Here is a 12,004-nt window from a genome sequence, read left to right as displayed (position 1 = left end):
AAGGGATGCCATCCTCCTTTTGGTCACGGATAGATCCCAGGCACATAATGGGTGCTCAGTAAATCTGTGTTGGGTGGAAGAGGTGAAAAATGAAGGATACAGATGCCGTTGCAGCAAAGTGAAGGACAGTGATTTTTGCCCGTTGTCTTGCCCTCTCTTCTCCGCCCCCCCCCCCGCCCCCACGTAGGACATCTCCAGCGATGCCCATGCCCTTCAGAGCCAGGGGCCTGCCTCCCGGACACCGCCACCGGGGCTCCTGCAGCCCCCTGAGTCAGCTCCTGCCCGGCCGCCTGCCGCGGTCCTCTGCCAAGGGGCTGTACTACCGCAGGGCCCGCAAGGTGGGCGCCCTAGACGCCTCCCCGGCCGCCGACCTGAGGAAGGAGATCCTGGTCAACGTCGGGGGCAGGCGGTACATCCTCCCCTGGAGCACGCTGGACGAGTTTCCGCTGAGCCGCCTGAGCAAGCTCAAGCTGTGCCGGAACCACGAGGAGATCGCGCAGCTCTGCGACGATTATGATGAGGACAAGCAGGAGTTCTTCTTCGACCGGAGCCCCAGTGCCTTCGGCATGATCGTGAGCTTCCTGGCGGCCGGCAGGCTGGCCCTGCTGCGGGAGATGTGCGTGCTGTCCTTCCGGGAAGAGCTGGTCTACTGGGGCATCGAGGAGGCCCGCCTGGAGAAGTGCTGCCTGGGCGAGCTGCTCCGCAAGCTGGAGGGATTGGCCGAGCTGCGCCGGGGGGAGACGCGGCCGCTGCGGCGGGAGGCGCGGCGCCCCGCGGGGGACCCCTCGCGCTGGGGGGTCTTCATGCACTGGCTGCGCGAGACCGTGGAAAACCCGCGCTCGGGGCTCCCCGGCAAGGTCTTTGCTTGTCTGTCCATCCTCTTCGTGGCCACCACCGCGGTCAGCCTGTGCGTCAGCACCATGCCCGACCTGAGGGCCGAGGAGGACAAGGTGAGTGGCCCCTGAACGTCCCCCCGCCCAAGGCGGGGCCCAGGGCCCCCAAGACTTAGGGCCCGTGAAAATGTCTAAGTAACTTTTAAAAATTTTTTTAAAATTTTTATTATGTTAATCACCATACATTCCATCATTAGTTTTTGATGTAGTGTTCCATGATTCATTGTTTGTGCATAACACCCAGTGCTCCATGCAGAACGTGCCCTCTTGAATACCCATCACCGGGCTAACCCTTCCCCACAGAAAAAGAGATTGTTGTCTAGGGTGGATTGGATGCGTTTTTAGATCAGTGTAGCTGTGAAAGATCATTTTTAATTTTATTTATTTATTTATTTATTTTTTTGGAGGAAAAGACCGAGGGCCTGCAAGAGTCATTTGATGGCTCTGCCTCATAGCGGACTCGGTATTAACAAAGCTACCCCTGGTGCCCATGCGCCAGGCAGGCCTGGCTTGCCTCTCCCAGCTCTGTGACCACCAGCAGATTGCTTCACCCCTCTGAACCTCAGTTTCTTCCTCTGTAAAATGGGTAATATCGCGGTAAGGGTTCACACACTCGGTGCACGCATCGTGTGTTTATTGAGCAGCTACTCTGTGCCATGCACAGTTTCTGGCTCAAATCCCTGCCTTCTTGAGCCAAAGTTCTCGTGGCCATCCCAGCTCCATGTTCAGGTAGAGAAAGTGAGGCACAGGGCCTTTAGCTTTCTTGGAGTTGCAGAGCAAAGATGCAGCTGAGGGCCAAGATTCCTGCTGGTTACTTGGCTCCTGAGCCTCCCAGTCAGTCTCACTGCATGGGGAACTCAGAGATGAGTTAACTTCTAAGTGACTCTGCCCCAGGAAGCAACAGCAGAAAGGTTTTCTTGCCCACTCCTGCACTCTCTTTTTCAGGAAGTTGTGGGAGACCCCCAGGGGCCAGGGAGTCTGAGAAATGAGATAAAAGCTTAATATTTCATTGGGAAGTTTATTGGAGAGCTTCGAACTGAGAACTGGATTTGTTTCCTACTTGGAAGTGTTGCTCCTGTCCTGCTCTACATTCCTCCATAGCTCCCCATCACCTTAATTATGGAACTTACATTATGGCAGACGGAGGGAGCTGATAAATAGAACACACATATAAGATAATGAACCCTGTGTATGGCCCATAATCATTGTCAGTCCACAGAAGTTCCCCTCCCTTAAGGATATATCCCAGGGCAATATGGTAGGATCAGAGAACTTTCCAGAAAGGAGGGACTTAGATGGAGAGCCAGCCCCTGCCTTACACAGGGTAGGCTCTCAATAAATATTTATTGAATAAAATGTATCTTGTGCAACCTATAAATGTTTTGTCCTGAAGCAAACCAACCAAAATGTTTCGACTTTCGACTTTTGAACAGCTTTTCTTCCCCAAGGGGGAGGACTATAGCTCCAAACATCCAGACATTGTTTTATCCTTTAGCACCAAATCGTGTGACTTAAGAGCCTGCTTGTTCACAGAAATATTTACACTTGGACACTGCAGTAAAAAATTAGGACAAAATAAGTGGCTTCTGTCCCCTGCCCCCAGAAGCGTGCCCTTGATCCCAGCTGCTGGGGAAGGACCCCTCGATTTCCATAAACCTGTTCCTCGGGGATTTCCCGGAAGCCAGGATTTAGACTGTGCAGAGGGACAAGGTCTTTTCAAAACCTAATGCTCTGAAAATTACCCAAGATTTGAACCCAGGCTTCGTTTGACAGGGGACTCAGGAGATCAAATCAGAGGTCTGGGCTCAGGAGCCAGGCTGCCGATTGCCCCTGGGTTAAAAGGGGCCATGCCCACGCCCGGGGTGCATCTCTGCATTTTCACCTTGTGGAAACCACCTTTGTGTGTGCTTGCTGCCTGGAGAGAGGCTGGGAGGCGCTGCCCTCAAAAAGACTTGTTTAGATGGTAATTCAGAGAGCCGGGAGGCTGGGGAGGCGATCTTCATTTTTTCAAGACTGTATCTTTCATTTACATAAAAAGACAATGTTCTCTCCAGCACCAAGCGTGTCTGATATTTCGAATTTGCCCTCGGGGATGTTCAGCTGGCCAGATGCTTCTGGGGGCAGGCCCAGCTAGGAGACCTGGTGGCCATGTCAGCCTGGGGGCCCATGAATTAATGCCACGTGGGTGGACAGACACGCCAGGGCTGGGACCCACAGACCTCCTCCATCAGACACGGTGCCACGCTGGTTGGCAGAGACAGCTTTCCTTTTGCTTTTTCTTCTACCTTCTCCCAGTGACCTCCCATGGAGTAAACTTGGCAGCTGGGGAGAAGGGTCTGCACTGGAGGTTGGTAAATTAAGATGGAGGAGGGAGGAGGCGGTGTAGACAGGAAGGACCATGCCAAATTCCTAAGCACCTCCCAGGTGCACCCAGCCTTTTCTGGTTTCCTCGGAAGAGCTCATCCCCAAAGGGAGGAAAGAACCGGGGCTTATTACGTGCCCTTCACGAGTCTGGCATTTGACCGATGGACTTAGTCCTTGCAACAGCTTGGGAAGCGGGTACTACTACCACCCCCATTTTACAGGCGAGGAAACTGAGACTCGGGCAAGTTTTATCTCTTTCTAAAGCTCACAGTTAGTTAATGTGGCATTGATTTGAGGGATTTGAGCTCACCTACCAGTTGGTTCTAAAACCTGTCTCCTTAGGACCACACAACACCGGCTTTCAGTGCTGGGCTGCTCTGCTTCTGGTCTGGACACTCAGCTCAGCAGCACTTGGCGTTTCTGAGGCCGCCAGCGTTTGAGAAGCACATCCCTGTCCAGCGGGAGGGTCAGAGTGCAGGTCCTCTGGGTTTGAATCTTGGCCCCACTGCTCATGAACTCAGTGTTATTCTCGGGAGAGTCATTTAACCCCTGTGAGCCTCAGTTTCGTCATCTGTAAAATGGGGATGCTCCCAGCCCTCTCCCCATGGGGTTATGATGATGACTAAAAGAGTAATTTGCATAAAGCAGTGGGAACAATGCTGATGCGTGAGAAGCCCATAGCACATGTCAGTCCCATCAGCATTCACTTGTTAGGTCCTAGCTGACAGGAGATCACGACATTCACCCTTCCCTTCATTCGACAAGCTACTGAGTGCCTACAGACGACATTCTTCTGGGCGCTGGAGACAATCAGACAAATTTCTTACCTTCCTGGAGCTCTTACTCTGCCCATCCTTGTTCCCTGTTTTGTAATTGAGGTGAAATTCACATAACATAAAATTAAACAGTTCCGGAACATTTAGTACATTGACAATGTTGTGCAGCCTCCATCTTTATCAAGTTCCAAAACATTTCCACTACTCCAAAATAAAACCCCGTCCCTTTCCCCCAGCCCCGGGCAAACACCACTCGGCTTTCCGCCTCCGTGGATTTCCCTATTCCAGACACGGCGTGCAAATGGGATCGCACACATGTGGCCTTTTGGGGGCTGGCTTGTGTCACTCAGCGTGGTGTTTGCAGGGCCCATCCACACTGTCGCCTGGGCCAGTGCTCCATCCTTCTTATGGCCCAGTAGAAGTCCCCAGTCTCTACACGCCAGTTTGTTGATCACATCATCCAGGGGTGAGTGCGGCCATTTCCGTGCCTCCCGCTGCCTGCGTTCTCTGTCATGACTGTCACCCCTGCCATTCATCCCCAGGACCCTTTCCATGTGGCCCCGGCCCTGGCTGGGTAGCTCTGCTGGTCATGGCGCCCCCTTCTCTCGGGGGGAGGCCGAAGGTCACTGCCGCTTGGACTGAACACCTGCCCCATCTCTCTTGACCCCTCCCTTCCTCTCTGCTGCTCCCCAGATCGTCAGCGGCTCGGGCAGGAGTGCACCACGGCAAGGAGCCAGAATCTCTAGCTCCCTAGTGCAGAGTTCAAATCCCAGCACCGCCACTCTGTGGCTCTGCCCTCGGATGAGCCCCTCTCTTGCTCTGTGCCTCTGTTTCCTCACCTTACTCAGATGCTGGTGCTGAGGACCCAATGGTCCTATCCATCTTGCGCCTGCCAGCACGAAGCCATCACTGGCCGTGTTTATGCACCCTTTGGGACTCAGCTCACGCCCTTCCAACCCCTCCACCTGCTCGTCCACTTTGCTGATCGCCTCTCCCGGCTCCGTGGAACCCAAACATCAGTGGCCCGGTCAGCGGCCGGGTCAGCAGCCATTCGCTCAGATGTCGTCTCTGTTTCATTCTTCCTTCAGTCGTGCGTTCAGCAGACCTTTCCCGGGGGCCTCCTCTTTGCCAGAGACCCAGTGGAGGCAAGGACAGGCTCAAACCGCTCTCCACCCGGCAGCTCAGCCTTCACTCCTTTCTCCTCCACTTTAGATTCTAGTCCTGCCCCAGAGGTTTGCTGGGGGCGCGTTCGGGGACCTTGCTGTGGGAGATGCACACTGAGTACAGCTGCGCAAAGTGCTTTCCCTCCTGCCTGTGGTTTCAGCATTCTCGCTAAGGGCCTGGGGAGGGAAAGCACGAGCAGATTTTTAAAGACCAGGCGGAGGGCGCCTGGGTGGCTCAGTTGGTTGAGCGCCTGCCTTCGGCTCAGGTCATGATCCCGGAGTCCTGGGATCGAGTCCCGCATTGGGCTCCCTGCTCAGCGGGAAGCCTGCTTCTCCCTCTGACCTTCTCCCCTCTCTCTCTCTCAAATAAATAAATAAAATATTAAAAAAAAAAAAAAAAGATGAGGCGGAACTAGAGGGGCCCCTACCTGGGACGATGTCCTTCTCTCCCCTGCCCCTTTCTTGGATCATGAATCAGGTCCATAAAGAACTGCCTCACTCTCAGTAGCTTCCCTGTGTTCGGTGACATTTGGTGATTGCTCCAGGGAATTCTTCTTAACCTGGCTTTTTGGTTTTGGGTTGTTTTTTTTTTTTTTTTTCCCTTCAGCTTAGTCTCCCTATATCCAGGTCAGCAAGAAGTAGTCCCCATTTCCGGGACGGGACCCACTTTTCCTGACTCACGGTAGTTTACCATTCTTCCTGCTTCGTCACATGTCCCTGTCTCTGTGCCCAGCCCCTCCTGCCCACACTTCCAGAGCCTCTGTGTCCCAGGGCGGCTTGGGGGGAGAGGACAGAGAGCGGCAGGAAGGGGCAGAATGGAGGGGAGAGAGGCAGAGAAAACTGGCTCCCAGGGAAAGGAGAAGCCGGGAAGAGGAATGAGTCAACAGGGCGAGGAGACAGCCCTGGACCAGAGGCCAGGGCCAGGGCACGAATTGACAGGCAGAAAGGAGAAGGTCCGAGCTGCTGAGTGGTTAGGGACCAGCACTGAGCTATACCAGGACGTGGGAAGTGGCCGATTCGGGCCCTATTTCCAAGGTCCCGGGGTGTGAGGAAAACTCCAAGGTCAAGACCTTGGCCCCAAGTCCCTCCCAGGTGGCATTTCTGGAACTGGCCCTTTTTGTACCAGCAGCATCCGTGGGGCAGCCTGTCCATATGGGCCCCCAGGGCCCATGGCCTTGCCCTCTGAAAGCCCTGCCCATCCTCTGACCCCAGAGCCCTTCAGAGCCACCCTGCTCTCAAGGTTTGAGATAGGGTTTGGGGCAAAGTTGTGGGACCCCTCAGTGCCTCACCCAGCTGACCTGGCCAGCTCAGCCTCGGGCCCTGGCTTCTTGTTTATTAAGACATAATTCACATCCTAATAGGCACCCTTTCAACGTGCTCACATCATTGGTTTTTAGTGTACATTTGTGCAACCATCACTTCTGTCCCAGAGCATTTTCATCCTCCCGCAAACAACCCTGCCCCTGTTTCCAGGTGCTCCCCATTCTCCCCAATTCTCCCAGCCCCTGAAACCATCCATGTACTTCTGTCCCCACGGGTTGCCTTCTTGGACATTTCTATAAGTGGAACCATGCAGCATCTGGCCTTTCACGGAGCAGAAGGTTGTCAGGGTTCATCCATGCTGAAGCGTGCATCAGTCCTTTTTAGGGCTGAATAATATTCCATCATGTGGCTAGAGCACATTTTGGTTATTCATTCATCAGCTGATGGGGATTTATGTCAACTCCACATTTGGCTACTATTGTGGACATTCATGGACAAGTTTTCGAGTGGATGGATGTTTTCAGTTCTTGCCAGTATATACCCAAGTGTAGAATTGCTGGGTCATATGGAAAACATGTGTTTAATTTAAAAAGACATTTTTTGAGATTTATTTATTTGTGGGGGGGGTCAGAGAGAGAGGGCAAGAGAATCATAAGCAGACTCCGTGCTGAGATCATGACCTGAGGCGAAACCAGGAGTCGGGCGCTTACACGACTGTGCCACCCAGGCTCCCCACGTGTGTTCAACTTTTGAGGACCCCCAGCCTATTTTCTGCAGCAGCTGCACCATTTACATTCCCACCGGAATGCTGGGGGTTCTAACTTCTCCACAGGCTCACCAATACATAGGACTTTCTGTCTTTATACTCCCAGCCTTCCTCGTAGGGAGTGGCATCTGATTGTGGTTTTGATTTCTGAGCCTGATTTGTTTTTTAACTTTTCATGGTGGAAAATGCCAGGCATTTACAAAGTGAATGGAAGAGTGTTGAACCCCCAAAGACCCGTGACTCAGTTTCCACAGTGAGTCACCCTTGTTCTTTCTTGCCCCGCTCCCTCCCCACCCTGCTCACTTATTGTTACTGTCATTCATTTCAGTTTTATTTTACAGTTTGATAGGGAAAGTGTACTTACGGCGAAAGGCACAAATCTTAGCTGGACAACTTAACAGCTGCAGACACCCGCATCACCCACACCCCTGTTTAATGTAGGAAATTCCATTCCCCCCAGAAAGCTCTCTCATGTTCCTTCACGGACGATCCCTACCCCACCCAGAGGTGGCCGCTGTTTTGGTGATTTTGTTCACCATCTTGAGTGTCACATAGATGGAAACACAGAGTGCATCTCCTTCTGTGTCAGGCTTTCGTGTCCCCCACCCCATGCTGTGTGGGAGCCCCCACAGTGTGGCCCTGCTCACCCCCAGTCATGATAGACCTGACTCACATTCTTCACTACATGGAGCAATCAGAGCAGGCCTCTTTCCTCCAGGTACAAGGCCCAGCAGGAGGGTGACACCCATCCGGGTTTGCACAGGACCGAGGGGCTCTGGCGACCTGGGACTTCCTGTGCTTAAAGCAGGAAAGTTGTGGGCAAACCAGAATTAGTTGTTCACCCTCCCGACAAAATACTACCAGAAGCTTTGCAGAGAGGGAAAAAGTCCGTTTTTAATGTCCCTCCTATTTTTCTTCAACTATGGCTGGCCTGGGAATTCTTTGCTTGGCTCAGGCCCCATCCATCCCTGCCATGAACGCATTTCTCGGGGGACCAGTGCTGGGAGGGTGGTTGCAGGATCTGAGCAGAGTGGTGCCGGGTGGTGATGCGGCAGAGGGCTTGCTGCAGTGCAGGGAGGTGGCCGGCAGGTCAGGCTGGAGGGAGGTGGGTGGTGCATGTCTTGAATGGCCAAATGCCCGCACAGAGGCAGAGGGAGGACCCACAGAGCCTGCCCTACCTCTCAGGAGTCACCTTTTTGAGCTACTGGGTCACTGGTCTGGAAAGGTTATTCCCAGGCTACTGGAAGTCTTAAGCCAAGGGGAAAACTCCCAGAATGTCAGTGACAAGAGTGGCCTTGTAGGGACAATCTGGCCCAGAGTCTGAAAAACCCCCCAGGCGCCTCTGAGTCAACCGGAGGGCTTGCCAAAATGCAGTTTCCTGGGCCCTTGATTTTTTTTTTTTTTTTTTTTTTTGGTGATGAAAGCCCAAGAATCTGCATTTATAACAAGCACTCTGGGGGATTCTGATGCGGGGTGTGCTGAATCAGCTTTGAGAAATACCGGTTCTGTTCCAACCTCTTCATTGGAAACGGAAGCACAGAGAGGGGCAGTGACCCCTGCAAGGTCACAGAGCGAGTCTACAGCAGGACTGGAGAGTCAGGGTCCAAAACTCCTGAGCACTCCAGGATGCTGAAGCAAACCCCAGGTGGTCGTGGCAAAGACCTCCTGTGTTGGAGGTTCTTCCCCTTCCTGTAAAATCCAGCGAGAGGAGAAGGGTATTGTTGCCCTTATACTGATCGGGCAGGCTGTGTCTGTAACCAGTGGATCATGGCACCCGGAAAGCTACAGTGCGTCATCTGTAACCGGTGGATCATGGCACCCAGACAGCTACAGGGTATCGTGTGCCTGCTGGTGCAGCAGCCTGCTCACTTCTCTATGCCTCGTTTCCATTCACCACGCGTCTCCCAGGGTAGAGAACCACAAGTCCAGGGGGGACAGTGGGTCTGCAGAGTAAGTGGGAGTGTGGGATTTGAACCCATGTCACAGACACAGACAGGCACGTTGAGATGGGGACAGAACACCCGTTTCTCTTCCTCCGTGGCCAGACATAAAGAACATTTCATTTCAATTCAGTATTCCTGTGGGCCCAGACACTGGAAATAATTTCTTTTTCCATTTCAGAGGTTTTTAATCCAAAGAAAACTGCAGTTGTCAACACCTTGCTTTTTACTCAGGCAACTGGCTTTGGTCATTCATTCACTCATCCATTATATATATATACATACATAGTATTTGGAGTCAGGTTCTCAACCCTGGCTTTGCATTAGAATCATCTATGGGACTTCTGGAAAATTCTACGGCTCTGACTCAAACCTCAATCAACTAAATTAGAATTCTGAGGTCCTGGCCCAGGCACCAGTGGGGGGGTTTTTCAAAGCCCCCAGGTGATTCTAATGTGCAGCCAAAGTTGAGAACCACTGCACTAGGCCAGAGCTTCTCGAACTTGGATGTGCACATGAATCACAGGGAGTCTTATTAAGACGCAAATTCTGATTCCTTAGGGATGAGGTGGGGTCCAAGAATCTGTGTTTCTTACAAGTTCTCAGGGGAGGCCGATGCTTTTGGTTCAAGGATCACAGTTTGAGTAGCACAGGGACTAGTGGAATTTTCTGTTAGGAGCCAGGCAGGGAGCATGAACGATGCCACAGTGAGTCCACAACAGCCCCCACCTAGCTGCAATCTCTGGAGGGAAACAGACCCTGTGTGAATACTTGCAATCACACATCACAAGGTTGCACCAGGGACGCAGGAGCCCTCTCTGCCCCACCAGCCTCCAAGCTCCTAGAAACAACATCTGCTTCTCTATTACTTTACCCCCAGAGCCTAGGAGCCTGGCACAGGTGAGCCCTCCTTGTGTTTTTATTGGACGAATGAATGAGGGATGGCAGGCAAGGAAGTTACAAAATAGCATACAGTGGCTGAGAGATCATCTGCTTTGCATGTGAGCTCAGGCAAGTCATTTCACTGCTTGGAACCATGTCCCGGACACAAAAGGGGGTCACACTGCCTGCTCACAACATCACTGGGACGGTGTGACAGCTCTAGAGCAGGGCATGGTACACAAAAGGGGCTTATATTAGTGAAGCTGAAGGTTGGCCGCTATTACAAAGAGGCCCTGAGATAGAATGGCTTTAAACAAAATAGATGTTGAGGCACCTGGGTGGCTCAGTTGGTTAAGCACCCGCTCTGGATTTCAGCTCAGGTCATGATCTCAGGGTTGTGAGTTGGAGCCCTGTGTTTGGCTCTGCGCTGGACATGGAGTTTGCTTGAGATTCTCTCTCTCCTTCTTCTGCCCCTCACCCCCCCCAAATAAAAACAAACAGACAAAAAAAAAAATAGATGTCGATTTCTCCTGCAAAGAGGGATCAAGGTGAGTGGGCAGCACTCACCTGAGACCCAGGATTGTTTCCACCTTCCCACTCCATCCTTCCCTGGGGCGTTGGTCCAATCTGTAGGTTCTAAGCTGCGTTGCAGGGTCATGTGGGTTAACCCAGCTCACAGTGAAGAAGAGTGTGTAGGAACTCATGCCAAAATCCTAAGTCCTGGAATGGGATGTGGCACACATCGCTTCTGTTCACATTTTGTGGGTGGGTTCTTAGTTATTTGGCCACACCTCGATGCCAGGGAGGCCGGAAAGGGTGGTCGCTGATCTAGCCGACTGGCCTCGTGCCCAGCCGCAACTTGAGAACTATACATAAAGGGGATCTGGGTGGACAAATGAGAGTCTACAGCACACAGGACTCAATTGTGATAGACAGATGATAGATGATAGATAATATACAAATATAGAGAAAAACGATATAGTATATATAGAATATATGTAGAATCTATATCCGTACGTATGGAAATTGATATTGATGTCGATATCACTATGGATACATGGAGTTGCTTCTCGGCATGGTCACTCCCCCCTTACCGAGCGCGGCTGCCCACCGCTCTCATTCTGCATTTTGTCGCCTCCCCAGGGTGAGTGCTCTCAGAAGTGCTACTACATTTTCATCGTGGAGACCGTCTGCGTGGCCTGGTTTTCCCTGGAGTTCTGTCTGCGCTTTGTCCAGGCCTGGGACAAGTGCCAGTTCTTCCAAGAGCCCCTGAACATCATCGACATCCTGGCCATCTCCCCGTACTACGTGTCGCTGGCCGTGTCGGGCGAGCCCCGGGAAGACGGCGAGAGGCCGGGCGGGGGCTCGTACCTGGAGAAGGTGGGACTGGCGCTGCGCGTGCTGCGGGCGCTGCGCATCCTCTATGTGATGCGCCTGGCCCGCCACTCGCTGGGGCTGCAGACGCTGGGCCTCACGGTGCGCCGCTGCACGCGCGAGTTCGGCCTGCTCCTCCTCTTCCTCTGCGTGGCCGTCACCCTCTTCTCCCCCCTGGTCTACGTGGCGGAGAATGAGTCCGGGCGGGTGCTGGAGTTCACGAGCATCCCGGCCTCCTACTGGTGGGCGGTCATCTCCATGACGACGGTGGGCTACGGAGACATGGTCCCGCGCAGCGTGCCGGGCCAGATGGTGGCCCTCAGCAGCATCCTCAGTGGGATCCTCATCATGGCCTTCCCAGCCACGTCCATCTTCCACACCTTCTCGCACTCCTACCTGGAGCTCAAGAAGGAGCAGGAGCAACTGCAGGCGCGTCTCCGCCACCTGCAAACCGCCGTCTCGGCCAGTGAGCAGGAGCTGCTGAGTGACGTCGACGACCTGATCCCGGAGGGACCCGCCTTGGCCACTAAATACGTTTAACTCAAAACCCTTCTTGAAAAGGGCAGGACCGCAACCCATCGCC

General features: G+C 53.1%; 1 protein-coding gene across 1 annotated transcript; it reads left to right on the top strand.

Moving 5' to 3' along the window:
* The first annotated feature begins 200 nt into the window (after nucleotides 1-200).
* Nucleotides 201-11,961, top strand: KCNG4 (potassium voltage-gated channel modifier subfamily G member 4). Its single transcript, XM_028090752.2, has 2 exons — nucleotides 201-950; nucleotides 11,191-11,961. The coding sequence occupies exons 1-2, from the start codon at nucleotides 201-203 to the stop codon at nucleotides 11,959-11,961; spliced, it is 1,521 nt and encodes a 506-aa protein (XP_027946553.2).
* The last annotated feature ends 43 nt before the right edge of the window (nucleotides 11,962-12,004 follow it).

This window comes from Eumetopias jubatus, unplaced genomic scaffold (genome assembly GCF_037043125.1).
Source record: "Eumetopias jubatus isolate StellerSeaLion01/CBP00866 unplaced genomic scaffold, mEumJub1_p1.0 scaffold_10, whole genome shotgun sequence".
Classification (NCBI taxonomy): domain Eukaryota; kingdom Metazoa; phylum Chordata; class Mammalia; order Carnivora; family Otariidae; genus Eumetopias; species Eumetopias jubatus.
Note: the sequence above shows the minus strand (reverse complement) of the source record. Positions and strands in the feature narration are given on the sequence as shown.